Raw genomic sequence first — 22,294 nt, forward strand, 5'->3', positions numbered from 1 at the left:
TACACACACCAACACTAGTGCTCAGCGATTAGTGCTTTTTGAGGTCGGTTCGGTTTTGGGTTCTATTTTTTTATTTTATTACATTAAACATGCAATATGTAACTTTTTGGGCAACCGACCAAATTCACATAGTAATGTCAGTTTTAGAGCTGTCATTCTCATTGAAAGATTCAGATTGTTTAATAGTCACGTGTACAGGTTATCGAGTGAGATTGCAGGGTACAGTGAAAATCTCTCCAACATGCAGGACTAGTAAAATAAAAAACAATAGAAATAGAACTATATAATAATAACAACAACAGTGATGAATAAATACATGTTCATTGTGGTAAAGTCAGAGTAAAGACTGTCGAGGGGGTGGAGTGGAATGACCATAGGGGGAGCAGCAGTATGAACATTGAGGGGGTGGAGTGGAATGACCATAGGGGGAGCAGCAGTGTGAACATTGAGGGGGTGGAGTGGAATGACCATAGGGGGAGCAGCAGTGTGAACATTGAGGGGGTGGAGTGGAATGACCATAGGGGGAGCAGCAGTGTGAACATTGAGGGGGTGGAGTGGAATGACCATAGGGGGAGCAGCAGTATGAACATTGAGGGGTGGGGTGGAATGACCATAGGGGGAGCAGCAGTATGAACATCGGCATCCGAGAGGGTAGTGCGTACAGCCCAGTACATCACTGAGGCCAAGCTTCCTGCCATCCAGGACCTATATACTATACTCAGAGGAAGGTCCAAAAAACTGTCAAAGACTCCAGTCACCCAAGTCATAGACTGTTCTCTCTGCTACCGCACGGCAAACAGTACCGGAACGACAAGTCTAGGTCCAAAAGGCTCCTTAACAGCTTCTACCCCCAAATATTAATTAAATGGCCATCCGGACTATTTGCATTTGATTTTAATATTTGCTTAACGAAAAATACAACTCCACATAGTTCATGACTTGATTTAGGGGGAGCAGCAGTATGAACATTGAGGGGGTGGAGTGGAATGACCATAGGGGTAGCAGCAGTATGAACATTGAGGGGTGGGGTGGAATGACCATAGGGGTAGCAGCAGTATGAACATTGAGGGGGTGGGGTGGAATGACCATAGGGGGAGCAGCAGTATGAACAGTGAGGGGGTGGAGTGGAATGACCATAGGGGAGCAGCAGTATGAACATTGAGGGGGTGGGGTGGAATGACCATAGGGGGAGCAGCAGTATGAACAGTGAGGGGGTGGGGTGGAATGACCATAGGGGGAGCAGCAGTATGAACATTGAGGGGGTGGGGTGGAATGACCATAGGGGGAGCAGCAGTATGAACAGTGAGGGGGTGGAGTGGAATGACCATAGGGGGAGCAGCAGTATGAACATTGAGGGGGTGGGGTGGAATGACCATAGGGGTAGCAGCAGTATGAACATTGAGGGGTGGGGTGGAATGACCATAGGGGTAGCAGCAGTATGAACATTGAGGGGTGGGGTGGAATGACCATAGGGGGAGCAGCAGTATGAACAGTGAGGGGGTGGAGTGGAATGACCATAGGGGGAGCAGCAGTATGAACATTGAGGGGGTGGGGTGGAATGACCATAGGGGGAGCAGCAGTATGAACAGTGAGGGGGTGGGGTGGAATGACCATAGGGGGAGCAGCAGTATGAACATTGAGGGGTGGGGTGGAATGACCATAGGGGTAGCAGCAGTATGAACATTGAGGGGTGGGGTGGAATGACCATAGGGGGAGCAGCAGTGTGAACATTGAGGGGGTGGGGTGAAATGACCATAGGGGGAGCAGCAGTGTGAACATTGAGGGGGTGGAGTGGAATGACCATAGGGGGAGCAGCAGTATGAACATTGAGGGGGTGGGGGGACTGACCATAGGGGGAGCAGCAGTATGAACATTGAGGGGTGGGGTGGAATGACCATAGGGGGAGCAGCAGTATGAACATTGAGGGGGTGGGGTGGAATGACCATAGGGGGAGCAGCAGTATGAACATTGAGGGGGTGGGGGGACTGACCATAGGGGGAGCAGCAGTATGAACATTGAGGGGTGGGGTGGAATGACCATAGGGGGAGCAGCAGTATGAACATTGAGGGGGTGGGGTGGAATGACCATAGGGGGAGCAGCAGTATGAACATTGAGGGGGTGGGGTGGAATGACCATAGGGGGAGCAGCAGTATGAACATTGAGGGGGTGGGGTGGAATGACCATAGGGGTAGCAGCAGTATGAACATTGAGGGGGTGGAGTGGAATGACCATAGGGGGAGCAGCAGTATGAACATTGAGGGGGTGGGGTGGAATGACCATAGGGGGAGCAGTAGTATGAACATTGAGGGGGTGGAGTGGAATGACCATAGGGGGAGCAGCAGTATGAACATTGAGGGGGTGGGGGGACTGACCATAGGGGGAGCAGCAGTATGAACATTGAGGGGGTGGGGGGACTGACCATAGGGACTGACCATAGGGGGAGCAGCAGTATGAACTCCACATAGTTCATGACTTGATTTATCTTGTGAATTATTTGATTTCTCTTTAGAGAAATGCCGAATTGAGCTCACCAAAATATGAAAGCCCATTCTCGCCACCCCCAATAACGATAAAAATGTTTATACTATCTCAACATTTGGAGATATGCAAGTCAATATTTTTAGATTTGAAATTTTGACTTGCATGATACTAAAAATGTTGAGGTACTAAGTAAAAATATTTTTACAGTAGAATATACAGTTGAAGTCAGAAGTTTACATACAACTTAGCCAAACCCAGTTTTTCACAATTCCTGACATTTAATCCCAGTAAAAATTCCCTGTCGTAGGTTAGTTAGGATCACCACTCTATTTTAAGAATGTGAAACATCAGAATAATAGTAGAGATAATGATTTATTTCAGCTTCTATTTCTTTCATCACATTCCCAGTGGGTCAGAAGTTTACATACACTCAATTAGTATTTGGTAGCATTGCCTTTGAAATTGTTTAACTTGGGTCAAACATTTCGAGTAGCCTTCCACAAGCTTCCCGCAATAAGCTGGGTGAATTTTAACCCATTCCTCCTGACAGAGTTACGTTTGTAGGCCTCCTTGCTCGCACATGCTTTTTCAGTTCTGCCCACAAATGTTCTATGGGATTGAGGTCAGGGTTATGTGATGGCCACTCCAATACCTTGACTTTGTTGTCCTTAAACCATTTTGCCACTTTGGAAGTATGCTTGGGTCATTATACTATTGTTTGTAAAGACCCATTTGCGACCAAGCTTTAACTTCCTGACTGATGTCTTGAGATGTAGCTTCAATATGGCGACATCATTTTCCTGCCTCATGATGCCATCTATTTTATGAAGTGCACCAGTCCCTCCTGCAGCAAAGCACCCACACAACATGATGCTGCCACCCCCGTGCTTCACGGTTGGGATGGTGTTCTTCGACTTGCAAGCCTCCCCATTTTTCCTCCTAACATAACGATGGTCATTATGGCCAAACAGTTCTATTTTGTTTCATCAGACCAGAGGACATTTCTCCAAAAAGTACGATCTTTGGTCCCATGTGCAATCGCAAACCGTAGTCTGGCTCTTTAATGGCGGTTTTGGAGTAGTGGCTTCTTCCTTGCTGAGCAGCCTTTCAGGTTATGTCAATAGAAGACTTGATTTACTGTGGATATAGATACTTTTGTACCCATTTCCTCCAGCATCTTCACAAGGTCCTTTACTGTTGTTCTGGGATTGATTTGCACTTTTCGCACCAAAGTACATTCATCTCTAGGAGACAGAACGCGTCTCCTTCCTGAGCGGTATGACGGCTGCGTGGTCCCATGGTATTTATACTTGCGTACTTGTCACGGCTGTTAAAAGAAGAGAACCAAAGTGCAGCGTGGTACGTATTCAAACTGAAACAAAATAACGTGGAACAAAACGAAACAGTTCTGTCTGGTGCAAACACAAAACAGAAAACAACTACCCACAAAACACAGGTGGGTAAAAGCTACCTAAGTATGATTCCCAATCAGAGACAACAATAGACAGCTGCCTTTGATTGAGAACCACACCCGGCCAAAAACATAGAAATAAAGAAACTAGAATGCCCACCCTAGTCACACCCTGGCCTAACCAAAATAGAGAATAAAAGCCTCTCTATGGCCAGGGCGTGACAGTACTATTGTTTGTACAGATGAACATGGTACCTTCAGGCGTTTGAAAATTGCTCCCAAGGATGAACCAGACTTGTGGAGGTCTACAATTTTTTTTCTGAGGTCTTGGCTGATTTCTTTTGATTTCCCATGATGTCAAGCAAAGAGGCACTGAGTTTGAAGGTAGGCCTTGAAATACATCTACAGTTACACCTCCAACTGACTCAAATGATGTCAATTAGTCTGTCAGACACTTCTAAAGCAATGACATAATTTCTGGAATTTTCCAAGCTGTTTGAAAGCATAGTCAACTTCGTGTTTGTAAACTTCTGACCCACTGGAACTGTGATACAGTGAATTATAAGCGAAATAATCTGTCTGTAAGCAATTGTTGGAAAAATTACTTGTGTCATGCACAAAGTAGATGTCCTAACCGACTTGCCAAAACTATAGTTTGTTAACAAGAAATGTGTGGAGTGGTTGAAAAACGAGTTTTAATGACTCCAACTAAAGTGTATGTAAACTTCCGACTTCAACTGTACATACAGGATATGTTTCTTCATTTGTAGCATTATGTGGGGATTTCCATCTGTCTATGTTGTAGAGATCTGCACATCAGGGCCGCCTGCAAACGTGTGGCAAGCTGGCATGGGCCCAAACACTTTTGATTCGGTTTGATAGAAAATAGGGGCACAAAAGCATTGAAAATAGAGATAAAGTACAGTAGTTTAGACAGATTTGCCTCATGATCTGTCAACTTGTGCACAATTAATCTGTGCTTCAGTCTGATCACTTGTAGCCTACCACATCTGCAGGTAGACTAGAGAGGCCTGTGCCCTCTGAACCCCTCTGGCCAGGGGAAACAAAGCAGTAACTTCATGTATTTATAGCCTAAAATATGCCTATTTATTTGTGTTTAGAGAAAATGTGAATGTAATGAAGTGGTTTATATTTCGGGCCTCCTGAGTGGCACAGGGGTCTAAGGCACTTCATCGCAGTGCTTGAGGCGTCACTACAGACAAGGGTTTGAACCATGGATGTGTCACAGCCGGCGATGACGGGAGATCCATGAGGCGGCATACACTTGGCCCAGCATCGTCCAGGTTAGGTGAAGGTTTGTCCGGCCTGGATTTCCTTGTCCTATAGTGCTCCAGTGACTCCTTGTGGTGGGCTGGGCACCTGCAAGCTGACCTCGGTTGCCAGCTGGACAGTGTTTCCTCTGACACATTGCTGCAGTTGGCTTGTGGGTAAAGCAAGCAGTGTGTCAAGAAGCAGTGCGGCTTGGCAGGGTCGTGGTTTGGAAGACAAATGGCTCTCAACCTTTGCCGCTCCCGAGTCCTTAGGAGAGTTGCCTGTCCACAGTCAGGGACACACCTGTCCACAGTCAGGGACCCACCTGTCTCAGGGATACACCTTTCCACATTCAGGGACCCAGCCTGTCCACAGTCAGGGACCCACCTGTCCACAGTCAGGGACCCACCTGTCCACAGTCAGGGACCCAGCCTGTCCACAGTCAGGGACCCACCTGTCGACAGTCAGGGACCTACCTGTCCACAGTCAGGGACACACCTGTCCACAGTCAGGGACCTACCTGTCCACAGTCAGGGACCCACCTGTCCACAGTCAGGGACCCACCTGTCCACAGTCAGGGACCCACCTGTCGACAGTCAGGGACCTACCAGTCCACAGTCAGGGACACACCTGTCCACAGTCAGGGACCCACCTGTCCACAGTCAGGGACCCACCTGTCCACAGTCAGGGACCCAGCCTGTCCACAGTCAGGGACACACCTGTCCACAGTCAGGGACCCACCTGTCCACAGTCAAGGACCCACCTGTCCACAGTCAGGGACCCACCTGTCCACAGTCAGGGACCCACCTGTCTCAGGGATACACCTGTCCACAGTCAGGGACCCAGCCTGTCCACAGTCAGGGACCCACCTGTCCACAGTCAGGGACCCACCTGTCCACAGTCAGGGACCCACCTGTCCACAGTCAGGGACCCAGCCTGTCCACAGTCAGGGACCCACCTGTCCACAGTCAGGGACCCACCTGTCCACAGTCAGGGACCCACCTGTCCACAGTCAGGGACCCAGCCTGTCCACAGTCAGGGACCCACCTGTCCACAGTCAGGGATACACCTGTCCACAGTCAGGGACCCAGCCTGTCCACAGTCAGGGATACACCTGTCCACAGTCAGGGACCCACCTGTCCACAGTCAGGGACCCAGCCTGTCCACAGTCAGGGACACACCTGTCCACAGTTAGGGTTACCACCAGTCAACAATCAGGGACACACCTGTCCACAGTCAGGGTTACCACCTGTCCACAATCAGGGACACACCTGTCCGCAGTCAGGGTTACCACCTGTCAACAATCAGGGAGACATCTGTCCACAGTCAGGGACCCACCTGTCCACAGTCAGGGACACACCTGTCCACAGTTAGGGTTACCACCTGTCAACAATCAGGGACACACCTGTCCACAGTCAGGGTTACCACCTGTCCACAATCAGGGACACACCTGTCCGCAGTCAGGGTTACCACCTGTCAACAATCAGGGACACACCTGTCCGCAGTCAGGGTTACCACCTGTCAACAATCAGGGACACATCTTTCCCCAGTCAGGGAGGCACCTGTACACAGTGAGGGATACACCTGTCCCCAATCAGGGACACATCTGTCCCCAGTCAGGGAGACACCTGTCCACAGTCAGGTACACCTGTCCACAATCAGGGACACACCTGTCCACAATCAGGGAGACACCTGTCCACAGTCAGTGACACACCTGTCCACAGTCAGGGACACATCTGTCCCCAGTTAGGGAGACACCTGTCCACAGTCAGGGACACACCTGTCCACAGTCAGGGACACATCTTGCCCCAGTCAGGGACACACCTGTCCACAGTGAGGGATACACCTGTCCCCAGTCAGGGACACATCCTTCCCCAGTGAGGGATACACCAGTCCACAGTCAGGGATACACCTGTCCCCAGTCAGGGATACACCTGTCCCCAGTCAGGGATACACCTGTCCCCAGTCAGGGATACACCTGTCCCCAGTCAGGGACACATCTTTCCCCAGTCAGGGACACATCTTTCCCCAGTCAGGGACACATCTGTCCCCAATCAGGGACACACCAGTCCACAGTCAGGGATACACCTGTCCCCAGTCAGGGATACACCTGTCCCCAGTCAGGGATACACCTGTCCCCAGTCAGGGATACACCTGTCCCCAGTCAGGGACACACCTGTCCACAATCAGGGACACATCTTTCCCCAGTCAGGGACACATCTTTCCCCAATCAGGGACACATCTTTCCACAATCAGGGAGACACCAGTCCACAGTCAGGGACACATCTTTCCCCAGTCAGGGAGACACCTGTCCACAATCAGGGACACATCTGTCCCCAGTCAGGGAGACACCTGTCCACAGTCAGGGTTACCACCTGTCCACAATCAGGGACACACCTGTCCGCAGTCAGGGTTACCACCTGTCAACAATCAGGGAGACATCTGTCCACAGTCAGGGACCCACCTGTCCACAGTCAGGGACCCACCTGTCCACAGTCAGGGACACACCTGTCCACAGTTAGGGTTACCACCTGTCAACAATCAGGGACACACCTGTCCACAGTCAGGGTTACCACCTGTCCACAATCAGGGACACACCTGTCCGCAGTCAGGGTTACCACCTGTCAACAATCAGGGACACATCTTTCCCCAGTCAGGGAGGCACCTGTACACAGTGAGGGATACACCTGTCCCCAATCAGGGACACATCTGTCCCCAGTCAGGGAGACACCTGTCCACAGTCAGGTACACCTGTCCACAATCAGGGACACACCTGTCCACAATCAGGGAGACACCTGTCCACAGTCAGTGACACACCTGTCCACAGTCAGGGACACATCTGTCCCCAGTTAGGGAGACACCTGTCCACAGTCAGGGACACACCTGTCCACAGTCAGGGATACACCTGTCCACAGTCAGGGACACATCTTGCCCCAGTCAGGGACACACCTGTCCACAGTGAGGGATACACCTGTCCCCAGTCAGGGACACATCCTTCCCCAGTGAGGGATACACCAGTCCACAGTCAGGGATACACCTGTCCACAGTCAGGGATACACCTGTCCCCAGTCAGGGATACACCTGTCCCCAGTCAGGGACACATCTTTCCCCAATCAGGGACACACCAGTCCACAGTCAGGGATACACCTGTCCCCAGTCAGGGACACATCTGTCCCCAGTCAGGGATACACCTGTCCCCAGTCAGGGACACATCTGTCCCCAGTCAGGGACACACCTGTCCACAGTCAGGGACACATCTTTCCCCAGTCAGGGACACATCTGTCCACAGTCAGGGACACATCTTTCCCCAATCAGGGACACATCTGTCCCCAGTCAGGGATACACCTGTCCCCAGTCAGGGACACACCTGTCCACAGTCAGGGACACATCTTTCCCCAGTCAGGGACACACCTGTCCCCAGTCAGGGACACATCTTTCCCCAATCAGGGACACATCTGTCCCCAATCAGGGAGACACCAGTCCACAGTCAGGGACACATCTTTCCCCAGTCAGGGAGACACCTGTCCCCAATCAGGGACACATCTGTCCCCAATCAGGGAGACACCAGTCCACAGTCAGGGACACATCTTTCCCCAGTCAGGGAGACACCTGTCCACAATCAGGGACACATCTGTCCCCAGTCAGGGAGACACCTGTCCACAGTCAGGTACACCTGTCCACAATCAGGGACACACCTGTCCACAATCAGGGAGACACCTGTCCACAGTCAGTGACACACCTGTCCCCAGTCAGGGACACATCTGTCCCCAGTCAGGGAGACACCTGTCCACAGTCAGGGACACACCTGTCCCCAGTCAGGGATACACCTGTCCCCAGTCAGGGACACACCTGTCCACAATCAGGGACACACCTGTTCACGGTCGGGGTGGCAGATCATGCCTTTCAGTTTGCATGTGTTTGTTGCAAGACCTTTTTCTCTTGAAACTTTTACTTTGTATTTTTTGGATGTTTATTGACCACATAAGTTGTTCTTATTTCTTGATTCATATGATCATTTAATAGAGAACATTTCATGTTATTGTCTGATATATATATGTGTGATATGCATCTCTTTTACTCATTATTAAACCTATGTTTCTCCACTGTAGTATTCGTAATGATATGTTGTATTTATTAATGAGTACATCTATATGTATCTGCTTTACCTTATGAAATACTACCATGTATGTTTTATTTCCTTGTTTTCCCAGTTCACCATCCTGCAATATCGTTTCATGATTCAAACTACAGTAATAAAATGGCCACCAGCCCATTCAACTGTAATCCTCCTATCTGTTTTAATGGACACAACACCATGACTGCCCCAACTCTAACCAGCAACAGTAACATCAAGATACAGTCCTTTATTCAAACCACAACTGCAACCAGTTTTTACAACACCCATCTGCACAAACTCACACACATTATAGTCAATCTCTTCTGTACATGAGGCCGGAGCTCTGACCCAGGTGAATAGGGATCAGTAACCTGTCTCTGTTTGTCCTGTCTCCCTCACACATCTACAGGCAGGGTGACGCAGGGCCCACAGCAGGCGTCTAGGGGCAATAAAAAGATGCTAAAGGCTGGCTGAAGATGGCAGATAGTAATGGCTGATAATAACGGCGGAGTTATAGCTGTGGCTCTTAACGGCAGTGGTGGATGTGTCCCGAATGGCACCATATTCAACAGCAGCCCTAAGGACCCTGGTCAAAAGTGGTGCACTATAAAGAGAATAGGGTGCCATTTGGGATTGAACCAGTGTCTGCTCTCAGCCATCCGCGGAGTCTCACTGTCTGCCTGAATACAGTTATTACAACAAGAGAACTATTTCTCTTCTCTCTCTCTATTTTTGTATTTCTTTACTCTGTCTGTCATTGCCTTTCTCGTTCTCTCCATCTCTTGTTCTGTGTATCTTGGTCTCTCTCACTCTGAGTCATGTACGAACGTGCACAATCACACACACACACAATGTTTTCTTGACCTGCCCACAGAGTGACATGGACGCCCACAGCTAGCTTGACATGTCAGTGTGTGTAATGTGACGTGAACACACCCCTACTGAACACAACAGAATCTCAGTGATTCAGTTCCATATGAGGAAGAGCAGCTCCAGAATGTGGCCCTGTGCCGTAATCACTACTTCCTGTTTTCATGGTTGCCTGGTAACCACTAGGCCTATTAGTATATCTGATGTTGGTTGGAGGTGAGTCACAGAGTCAGAGGGTTTAGTTTGGTTTTACACTTTGCCAACATCAACCACACAACCATATTAATAAAACCTCTCAGAGTAGCAGTGTTGATCTAAGATCAGTTTTGCCTTTTAGATCACAATGAATAAGATTGCATGGACTGGGATGAACTGATCCTAGATCAGCACTCATATGAGAAATGTTACGAATACATGTCCAAATCACACAGTCTGTAACGGCCATTGGTGGAAGAAGGTGAGGACCAAGGTGCAGCGTGGTACGTGTTCGTCATTTTAATGGTAAAGCTGAACACTATACAACAAGCAACAAAAGAACAACTGAAACAGCTCCGTCAGGGGCTAAACACACTAAACAGAAAATATCTACCCCCCACCACACAGGTGGGAAAAGGCTACCTAAGTATGGTTCTCAATCAGAGACAACGATAGACAGCTGCCTCTGATTGAGAACCACACCCGGCCAAACAACACAGAAATCCAAAACATAGAAAATGAACATAGAATGCCCACCCTAGTCACACCCTGGCCTAACCAAAATAGAGAATAAAAGCCTCTCTATGGCCAGGGCGTGACACAGTCTCTACAGCCTCTGCAGGACATGTAGATATGGGCCTGACCAAATATGGCATATTAATCAAATAAAAAAGTTAGAGGTTCAACAGAAATTAATTGCTCATTTCTCTGTTTATTATTTCCAGACAAGACTCTTTTTTTGCTGGAAAAGGCATGTTGCACTTGCAACAGAAACATGGTCAACTTAGTGCCAATGATTTAGAGATACAGCCTCACAGGAAGCAGAATGAAGACTGAGAGAGCCCTTTGACAACTGCATGGCACTGTTTATATGTGAGCTACCATAGTAATAATGAATTAGCTTCAGAAGTTTCATTACAAAAAAACATGTACACGGAGGCCAAATTTGACCACGCAACAATAAGCCTATAGACTTTAAGTTAAATCATTTTAGTCGATAGTAAGAATGACTTTCACTCAGTCACTGCATAACATCATAAATTGTCCCCTGCACTCCTCCGTCAGACACAAGACGTCATCCCGTCACCGGCCCATATTTTATAGACAATCTGAGGCAGCATTACACCTCCTAACGGACTACTGGTGTCAACGTTTCAGTGTGCCATGAGTGGCTCAAGACCTGGTCTGAAATTATCCCTGGTACCGGTGTTGTGCCGAAGATCTCCCCCCTGACAGATTCCCCCCGCCCCCCTTTCGCGTTCTTCATTGCTGGGACTTGCTTGCTAGTTGAGATTTCCTTCACTCCGTTGCCAGTTTAGCCTACATTTCACTGATCTCGTCATCTCTCCCATGTCTTATTCGACTAGTATTTTTGAAAGTGTAAGGATAATAATTCAGTCATAGCTGTTCTGAAATGTTTATTGCTTGCCAACATTTTACTCCCTCCTCTATGTCAGCCCAACACACATACATTAATTATTAATTTCGGTTGCGTGAAGTTTGTTCTTTGGAAAGTATTTGACTCTGGTGTGTGTCACAGAAAGTTTTTGACTCTAGCCACAAAATTAAAACAGGCATTTTTTGACTCTAGCCACAAAATTAAGGAAATTGGAAGGGGGGGGAGATTTTCGACACAACACCGGCAACGTTTATTTTGTTTGAGACACGTGGTCCTGTAGCCTGCTTTTACCACTGGGCTCAGGAATCAATGTGGAGTCGTGTTTATTGACATAAAAAGCCATTACGGAATCTCGAAAGTAACTCCAAATACAATATCATACTCATTCACTTAGCCTCCAGTAAATCAACACCTTCTGCCCAGAGGTATAACCCACCCTGGGACATCCTGTACAGCTCTGCGCAAAATCTAGTGACAGACAGACATCCCCCTCACTCCTCCCCTCTGTCCCAAGTTCTGTCTGGCGTCCGGTCCCGCGCACCCAGGCAGCTGTTGAAGGCGGCTGCGGTTCGAGCGAGATGCCAGCCTACCGTAGACGCACCGCATACACTTCTAGTTCCACTGTCCCGAGTCCCAGTAGTAGTAAACCCCGCCCATCCAAAGCGGGACCGCAATGATTTAGAAGTTCAGGAATCCCACGTGACGTCACCTTAGGGGTGATGTAATGCTTCTGTAAATAGAATGTATTGTAATCCTGCCTCAGTCCAACGTGGTTCCTCTCAAGTCAGTGCCGCTTGTCCGCTCCACTTGTTAGGTAAGTTTACACAACTGACTTCTATAGCCCACAACTGTACGGCTGGATTGAAAACAACTTTTAGGCTTGCTCGAAGTCAACGTTTGATAGATGCTGTGATATATTTGTATTTTGCTTGTGTAAAGTTTAGTGTGTGCAGTGCTGGTCCCGCTTTGGTTCATTAGGCTGCTGCATGTCTATTTGGGTGGTATGACCGCACTCCCCAACCTTGTAGACTTGTTTATGAGGTGGTCAGGTTGATCCATAACGCGGATCATGTTATTTACAGTAGAGTGGACTGAAGGTTATCAGATGATCTGTATGTGAAGTAGCAGCTTACCCGGGTTGACCTGAGTTGATTGAGGACTTGGTTAGACAGCCTACAGAAAGGGGGGAAGTTGGAAGTTGATTGTTTCGGAAACAACTGCCGAAGTGTTTACGCACGACCAGCTGAAGTTGGACAATCGAACTGACAGGTGTGTGTGTGTGTGTGATGCTAAGTGTGCGCACTGAGTGACCTGTTCCCCGTTATTGTTTTTAGCCTACTGTTCCTTTGCATAAATTAACCATCGTTTAGCCCTAAACTCTTGTTAAACAAAAACAATGCTAATGTTTGAGTTTGTGTCGTTATCCCACCATGGTATTTGCGATCTTCATTGTTGAGCATGACGTCATGTTGCTTGAGGTCTCCTGCGGAGATGTGTTGACTGTGCGTTGCTGTTGGAAAAACTCATAGGCAAGACAGATTTGCAGAATCAATTTGAGGGGAGGCTACTCATAGCTTCAATATCACTATCGAATTTGTAGTACAATTTCAGTGAGTAACCTAGTAAAAATTTGTATTCAGATGTATATTTCATAAGTTGTAGTGATGATGATGCTGCTGCTGCTGATGATGATAAGGTGGGTGATTCTTTTTTAGCAGTGACACACACAAACACACACAAATATATGCACGCACCTATGAAGTCACCTCTCCGCACATGTGGAGCAGGGGTGGAATATGGTGACTGCTTCAGATCAGGTTTCAACCTGCCCGGAGCTGTTCCCCAGCACACTGTTCCCTCCCTCTACCAGCACACTGTTCCCTCCCTCTACCAGCACACTGTTCCCTCCCTCTACCAGCACACTGTTCCCTCCCTCTACCAGCACACTGTTCCCTCCCTCTACCAGCACACTGTTCCCTCCCTCTACCAGCACACTGTTCCCTCCCTCTACCAGCACACTGTTCCCTCCCTCTACCAGCACACTGTTCCCTCCCTCTACCAGCACACTGTTCCCTCCCTCTACCAGCACACTGTTCCCTCCCTCTACCAGCACACTGTTCCCTCCCTCTACCAGCACACTGTTCCCTCCATCTACCAGCACACTGTTCCCTCCCTCTACCAGCACACTGTTCCCTCCCTCTACCAGCACACTGTTTCCTCCCTCTACCAGCACACTGTTCCCTCCCTCTACCAGCACACTGTTCCCTCCACCAGCACACTGTTCCCTCCCTCTACCAGCACACTGTTCCCTCCCTCTACCAGCACACTGTTTCCTCCCTCTACCAGCACACTGTTCCCTCCCTCTACCAGCACACTGTTCCCTCCACCAGCACACTGTTCCCTCCCTTTACCAGCACACTGTTCCCTCCCTCTACCAGCACACTGTTCCCTCCCTCTACCAGCACACTGTTCCCTCCCTCTACCAGCACACTGTTTCCTCCCTCTATCAGCACACTGATCCCTCCCTCTACCAGCACACTGTTCCCTCCCTCTACCAGCACACTGTCCCCTCCCTCTACCAGCACACTGTCCCCTCCCTCTACCAGCACACTGTCCCCTCCCTCTACCAGCACACTGTTCCCTCCATCTACCAGCACACTGTTCCCTCCATCTACCAGCACACTGTTCCCTCCCTCTACCAGCACACTGTCCCCTCCCTCTACCAGCACACTGTTCCCTCCCTCTACCAGCACACTGTTTCCTCCCTCTACCAGCACACTGTTCCCTCCCTCTACCAGCACACTGTTTCCTCCCTCTACCAGCACACTGTTCCCTCCCTCTACCAGCACACTGTTTCCTCCCTCTATCAGCACACTGTTCCCTCCCTCTACCAGCACACTGTTCCCTCCCTCTACCAGCACACTGTTCCCTCCCTCTACCAGCACACTGTTCCCTCCCTCTACCAGCACACTGTTCCCTCCCTCTACCAGCACACTGTCCCCTCCCTCTACCAGCACACTGTTCCCTCACTCTACCAGCACACTGATCGCTCCTTCTACCAGCACACCGATCCCTCCCTCTACCAGCTCTCTCTCTCTCTCTCTCTCTCTCTCTCTCTCTGCCTCTTCTCTCTACCTCTCTCTCTCTCTACCTCTTCTCTCTACCTCTTCTCTCTACCTCTCTCTCTCTCTCCACCTCTTTCCCCTCTCTCTCCCTCTCTCCACCCCTTTCCTCTCTCTCTCTCTCTCTCTCTCTCTCTCTACATCTTCTCTCTCTCTCTCCACCTCTTTCCTCTCTCTCTCTCTCTCTCTCTCTCTCCCTCTCTCTCTCTCTCCACCTCTTTCCTCTCTCTCTCTCTCTCTCTCTCTCTCTCTTTCTCTCTCTACTCCTGTGCTCTAATCCTGTGCCTCTCCTCCCCTCCTCTCTCTCCCTCTCTCCACCTCTTTTCTCTCTCTCTGTCTCTCTTTCTCTCCCTCTCCCTCTCTCTCTCTCTCTCTCTCTCTCTCTCTCTCTCTCTCTCTCTCTCTCTCTCTCTCTCTCCCTCCCCCTCTCTCTCCCCCTGTGCTCTAATCCTGTGCCTCTCCTCCCCTCCTCTCACTGTCGCTCACCTTTTACATCTCTCTTTACCCCTCCTCCTCTTTTCTCTCCTCTGTCATAACTTTAACATCAGTATCCACTTACAGTGTGAGTGTGTCCGTATATTCACTCTCCCCTTCAACCTAAACAGATCCCCACTCTCTCTCAGGTGAAACCTGCCTAAGTGGAGTGTGTGTTAGTGTGTGTATGTTGGTTCAAATGTGCTGTCCACTGCTTATAAGAAATCCTCCAACCTGTCATCAACATCTTCATCACCATTCTCATCATCATTATCAAGGGGTAGTAAGGGTATAGTGTGTGAGAGTGGGGGGTCATTCATGAAAGACTGCAGTGCCGCCAAATTACAATTATGGTGCCTAACCTCTACGTCCAGTGAACGACCATTGTATTCTGCGTCCAGGCTCAGGGCTGGTCATGGCCATGGTCATGATGGTTAAGGCAAGAGCTGGAGTCAATTCGAATTGAAGTCAGTCAATTCAGGAAGTAAACTGAAATTACAATTCAAACATGTGTTTCCATTTTGGAATTTTAAATTAAATCACTTCCTTTGACCACAGCCCTGGTTAAGGATAGAGAGACTAATGTCTAAAGATCCTTGTGGATCAAAACCTTGTCAATAAAGGTGGCAATAATAAGCATAATGTGTGGGTACCTTTCTTATCTCTTTATAAAGTTAACTGGAAAAGCCTTCTCAGAGGACTCTTCCAGGTAAGAACCAAAACACTGTCACGTTTTATTGAAGGTTTGTGGTTGCAGGTTCACATCTAAAGCCTTTTCTTTTGGGGTGTTGCTATAGGCCACCGAGTGCTAACGGTCAGCATGTAGATCATATGTGTGAAATGCTTGATAGTGTATGTCATGTAAACAGAGAGGTCCGCTCAAGAGGAAGCTGCTCACTGTAACCAGTACCTGAAATCTGGTTCAGGGGTGTTTACAAACTCTACAGGACGAAGTTCATCCAAATGTATTGATCACATTTTTATTAATACGGTAGAACTTTGTTCTAAAGCTGTATCCGTACCCATTGGGTGCAGTGATCACAATATAGTGGCTATATCCAGGAAAGCCACATTTCCAAAAGCTGGGCCTAAAATAGTGTATAAGACATCAGCCAAAATATGTTGCTGTGACTCTTATGTGGATGAGGTTATAAATATGTGTTGGTGTGATGTGATTAATTAGGAGCATCCAGGCACTGCATTTGATGAATTCATGAAATTGCTTCTTCCAATTAATGATAAACATGCACCTGCTAAAAAATGATTGTTAGAACTGTCAAGGCTCCATGGATTGATGAGGAATAAAACAACTGTATGGTTGAAAGAGATGGATCAAAAGGAGTGGCTAATAAATCTGGCAGCACATCTTACTGGCTGACTTACTGCAAATTGAGAAATTGTGTGACTAAACTCAACAAAAAGAAGAAGAAACTGTATTACGAAGCCAAGATCAATGATATTAAGTATGATGGAGTACTTTAAATGAAATTATGGGCAGAAATACAAATTCAACTCTGTCTTTCATGGAATGAGATGGCTTATTCATCACAAAAAACATTTGATGTTGCCAATTATTTTAGTTATTACTTCAATGGCAAAGGGGGTAAACTTAGGCAGGAAATGCCAACAATGAACAGTGAGCCATCATATTCATACATTAAAAAATCAAATTATGAAAGAAAAGCATTGCAAGTTTGAGTTTTGTAAAGTTAGTGAGGGAAAGTGTGACAAACCTTCTGGCATTGACAATTTAAATGGAAAGCTACTGAGGATGGTAACTGACTCTATAGCCACTCCTATCTGTCATATCTTTAATCTGAGCCTAGAGGAAAGTCTTTGTCCTCAGGCCTGGAGGGAAGCCAAAGTCATTCCGCTACCCAAGAGTCATAAAGCGGCCTTTACTGGTTCTAACAGCAGAGCTATCAGCTTGCTGCCAGCTCTTAGCAAACTGTTGGAAAACATTGTGTTAGACCAAATACATTGCTATTTCTCTGTAAACAAATTAACAACAGACTTTCAGCATGCTTATAGAGAAGGGCACTCAACAAGTACTGCACTGACACAAATGACAGATGATTGGTTGAAAGAAATTGATAATAAGAAGATTGTGGGAGCTGTACTTTTAGATTTCAGTGCAGCCTTTGATATTATTGACCATAACCTATTGTTGAAAAAACATATGTGTTATGGCTTTTAAACCTCTGCCATATTGTGGATTCAGAGCTATCTATCTAATAGAACTCAAAATGTTTTCTTTACTGAGAGCTCCTCTAATGTCAAACATATAGAGCGTGGTGTACCACAGGGAAGCTCTCTAGGCCCTCTAGTCTTTTTATTTTTTTACCAATGACCTGCCACTGGCATTAAACAAAGTATGTGTGTCCATGTATGCTGATGAATCATCCAAATACGCATTGGCAACCACAACTAATGAAGTCCCTGAAACCCTTAACAAAGTATTGCAATCTGTTTTGGAATGGGTGGCCAGTAATAAACTGGTCCTAAACATCTCTAAAACTAAGAGCATTGTATTTGGTACAAATCATTCCCTAAATTCTAGACCTCAGCTGAATCTGGTAATGAATGGTGTGGCTGTTGAACAAATTGAGGAGACTAAATTACTTGGCATTACCTTAGATTAAACTGTTATGGTCAAAACATATAGATTCAATAGTTGTAAATATGTGGAGAGGTTTGCCTGCAAAAAAGAGATGCTCTGCTTTTTTGACACAACACTCCAAAAAGTCCTGCAGGCTCTAGTTGTCTTATCTTGATTCTTGTCCAGTCGTGTGGTCGAGTACTGCAAGGAAAGACCTAATTAAGCTGCAGCTGGCCTAGAACAGAGTGGCACGTCTTGCTGTTCATTGTAATCAGAGGGCTGATATAAATACTATGCTGCCAGTCTCTTTTGGCTCAGAGTTTAGGAGAGACTGACTGCATCACTGTGTTGAAATCCTAAATTGTTTGCATAGTCAACTTACACACAGGTCTGACACACACACTTACCCCACCAGACATGCCACCAGAGGTCATTTCACAGTCCCCAAATCCAGAACAAATTCAAGAAAGTGTACAATATTATTTAGAGCCATTATTGCATGGAACTTTGTTCCATCTCATATTGCTCAAATGAACAGCAAACCTGGTTTAAAAAAACAGATAAAGCAACACCTCACGGCACAAGGCCTCTCCCATATTTGACCAAGATAGTTTGTGTGTATGTACTGATATGTAGACTACGTGTGCCTTTACAAAAAAAAAATGTATGTAGTTCTGTCCATGAGCTGTTCTTATCCATTAATGTTCTGTATTATGTCATGTTTTGTTCGGACTCCAGGAAGAGTAGCTGCTGCTTTTGCAACAGCTAATAGGGATCCTAATAAAATACCAATAGCAAATACCAAGGAGTTTACCAACCAACCAACCAACCCAGCTCTCCTCATAGGACCACATAAGACCTCATAACATCCAGGCATCAGCTCTCCTCATAGGACCACATAAGACCTCATAACATCCAGGCATCAGCTCTCCTCATAGGACCACATAAGACCTCATAACATCCAGGCATCAGCTCTCCTCATAGGACCACATAAGACCTCATAACATCCAGTCATCAGCTCTCCTCATAGGACCACATAAGACCTCATAACATCCAGGCATCAGCTCTCCTCATAGGACCACATAAGACCTCATAACATCCAGGCATCAGCTCTCCTCATAGGACCACATAAGACCTCATAACATCCAGGCATCAGCTCTCCTCATAGGACCACATAAGACCTCATAACATCCAGGCATCAGCTCTCCTCATAGGACCACATAAGACCTCATAACATCCAGGCATCAGCTCTCCTCATTGGACCACATAAGACCTCATAACATCCAGGCATCAGCTCTCCTCATAGGACCACATAAGACCTCATAACATCCAGGCATCAGCTCTCCTCATAGGACCACATAAGACCTCATAACATCCAGGCATCAGCTCTCCTCATAGGACCACATAAGACCTCATAACATCCAGGCATCAGCTCTCCTCATAGGACCACATAAGACCTCATAACATCCAGGCATCAGCTCTCCTCATAGGACCACATAAGACCTCATAACATCCAGGCATCAGCTCTCCTCATAGGACCACATAAGACCTCATAACATCCAGGCATCAGCTCTCCTCATAGGACCACATAAGACCTCATAACATCCAGGCATCAGCTCTCCTCATAGGACCACATAAGACCTCATAACATCCAGGCATCAGCTCTCCTCATAGGACCACATAAGACCTCATAACATCCAGGCATCAGCTCTCCTCATAGGACCACATAAGACCTCATAACATCCAGGCATCAGCTCTCCTCATAGGACCACATAAGACCTCATAACATCCAGGCATCAGCTCTCCTCATAGGACCACATAAGACCTCATAACATCCAGGCATCAGCTCTCCTCATAGGACCACATAAGACCTCATAACATCCAGGCATCAGCTCTCCTCATAGGACCACATAAGACCTCATAACATCCAGGCATCAGCTCTCCTCATAGGACCACATAAGACCTCATAACATCCAGGCATCAGCTCTCCTCATAGGACCACATAAGACCTCATAACATCCAGGCATCAGCTCTCCTCATAGGACCACATAAGACCTCATAACATCCAGGCATCAGCTCTCCTCATAGGACCACATAAGACCTCATAACATCCAGGCATCAGCTCTCCTCATAGGACCACATAAGACCTCATAACATCCAGGCATCAGCTCTCCTCATAGGACCACATAAGACCTCATAACATCCAGGCACCAGCTCTCCTCATAGGACCACATAAGACCTCATAACATCCAGGCATCAGCTCTCCTCATAGGACCACATAAGACCTCATAACATCCAGGCATCAGCTCTCCTCATAGGACCACATAAGACCTCATAACATCCAGGCATCAGCTCTCCTCATAGGACCACATAAGACCTCATAACATCCAGGCATCAGCTCTCCTCATAGGACCACATAAGACCTCATAACATCCAGGCATCAGCTCTCCTCATAGGACCACATAAGACCTCATAACATCCAGGCACCAGCTCTCCTCATAGGACCACATAAGACCTCATAACATCCAGGCATCAGCTCTCCTCATAGGACCACATAAGACCTCATAACATCCAGGCATCAGCTCTCCTCATAGGACCACATAAGACCTCATAACATCCAGGCATCAGCTCTCCTCATAGGACCACATAAGACCTCATAACATCCAGGCATCAGCTCTCCTCATAGGACCACATAAGACCTCATAACATCCAGGCATCAGCTCTCCTCATAGGACCACATAAGACCTCATAACATCCAGGCATCAGCTCTCCTCATAGGACCACATAAGACCTCATAACATCCAGGCATCAGCTCTCCTCATAGGACCACATAAGACCTCATAACATCCAGGCATCAGCTCTCCTGAAAGTCTTTTTGTCCTGACTCTGACATACACGCTCTGGATGCGTTCCAAATGGCACCCTATTCCCTATACAGTATAGTGCACTACTTTTGACCAAAGCCACATAGGGTGCCATTCGGGACACAACCTTTCTGACACGGCTGTGAGGAATGCCTTGGGTGACAGAGTTCACTAGGTCCTGGTCTCAGTGGAAAATGAAGAGCTAGCACTTCTAATAGTTCATAATTACCCCCCATCAACCCCCCCCCCCCCCCCTCCATCTTCATTTCACTGCTGCAGTAAGGGTCAGCTGGGGGTTGGCTTGAACCCTCTCTCTCAAGTCTCAATGCTTTCTCTCTCTCAAGTTTCAAATCTCAATGCATTTTTTTTTCTTCAGGAATGGAATTTATGGAGTTTTTCTCTTCCACCTAACAAAGGGAATCACAGCCAAGGCCTACACTACAGATGCAGTCAAATGTATTGGCACCCTTGCACTTTACAATGGAGCGCAATGGATCAGAATTTTCTATTTTCTCTTTCAAAACTGGTTGAAGGGCTTTTTTTTTTACCCTGTAGGCCCTTGAAACTTAACACATGTGAGATTAATTACAATTGCCGAAAATCATTTTCCTCCAACCAAATTCATTAGAATTTTGAATAATTTGTTCCAGGTCATTTTTGGCATTGAAGTTAAAAATCTCCATTTCAGTTAAAGTACTTTTTTTGTGGTCCTGTACAGTTATCAATCAAACAAAAACAAGTTTAAACATCGATTGTTTTTTCAATTTTAACTTATTTTAGAATGAATAGTGAATCGTGCAAGGGTGTCAATAGATTTGACCACATCTGTATACTTAGGTTTGTCTCTCCTGTTGTCTCTCTGACTGTAGGTTTGTCTCTCCTGTTGTCTCTCTGACTGTAGGTTTGTCTCTCTCTGACTGTAGGGTTGTCTCTCCTCTTATCTCTCTGACTGTAGGTTTGTCTCTCCTCTGGTCTCTCTGACTGTAGGTTTGTCTCTCCTCTTGTCTCTCTGACTGTAGGTTTGTCTCTCCTCTTGTCTCTCTGACTGTAGGTTTGTCTCTCCTCTTGTCTCTCTGACTGTAGGTTTGTCTCTCCTCTGGTCTCTCTGACTGTAGGTTTGTCTCTCCTCTGGTCTCTCTGACTGTAGGTTTGTCTCTCCTCTGGTCTCTCTGACTGTAGGTTTGTCTCTCCTCTGGTCTCTCTGACTGTAGGTTTGTCTCTCCTCTGGTCTCTCTGACTGTAGGTTTGTCTCTCCTGTTGTCTCTCTGACTGTAGGTTTGTCTCTCCTCTGGTCTCTCTGACTGTAGGTTTGTCTCTCCTGTTGTCTCTCTGACTGTAGGTTTGTAATGGAGATGAATGATGAACAGGACCGGCCCTATGGATGCAGCACTCCTGGCTGCTCACAGGTCAGTGTCGTGTGTGTGTGTGTGTGACCATGTACCTCTAGTAAAGAATCCCCTCACCACATGATGATTTGATATCTAATATCT

The 22,294-nt window shown here is 47.3% G+C and overlaps 1 protein-coding gene across 1 annotated transcript in view; it reads left to right on the plus strand.

Annotated features, from left to right (window-relative positions):
* The first annotated feature begins 12,472 nt into the window (after positions 1 to 12,472).
* Positions 12,473 to 22,294, plus strand: part of LOC135549609 (cyclic AMP-responsive element-binding protein 5-like) — a 40,616-nt gene continuing 30,794 nt past the window's right edge. The window contains exons 1-2 of the mRNA XM_064979725.1: positions 12,473 to 12,559; positions 22,144 to 22,210. Coding sequence (XP_064835797.1) covers positions 22,151 to 22,210 — 60 coding nt within the window. The 5' untranslated portion in view covers positions 12,473 to 12,559; positions 22,144 to 22,150. The remainder of the gene's footprint in view (positions 12,560 to 22,143; positions 22,211 to 22,294) is intronic.

Source organism: Oncorhynchus masou, chromosome 12 (assembly GCF_036934945.1).
Source record: "Oncorhynchus masou masou isolate Uvic2021 chromosome 12, UVic_Omas_1.1, whole genome shotgun sequence".
Lineage (NCBI taxonomy): Eukaryota > Metazoa > Chordata > Actinopteri > Salmoniformes > Salmonidae > Oncorhynchus > Oncorhynchus masou.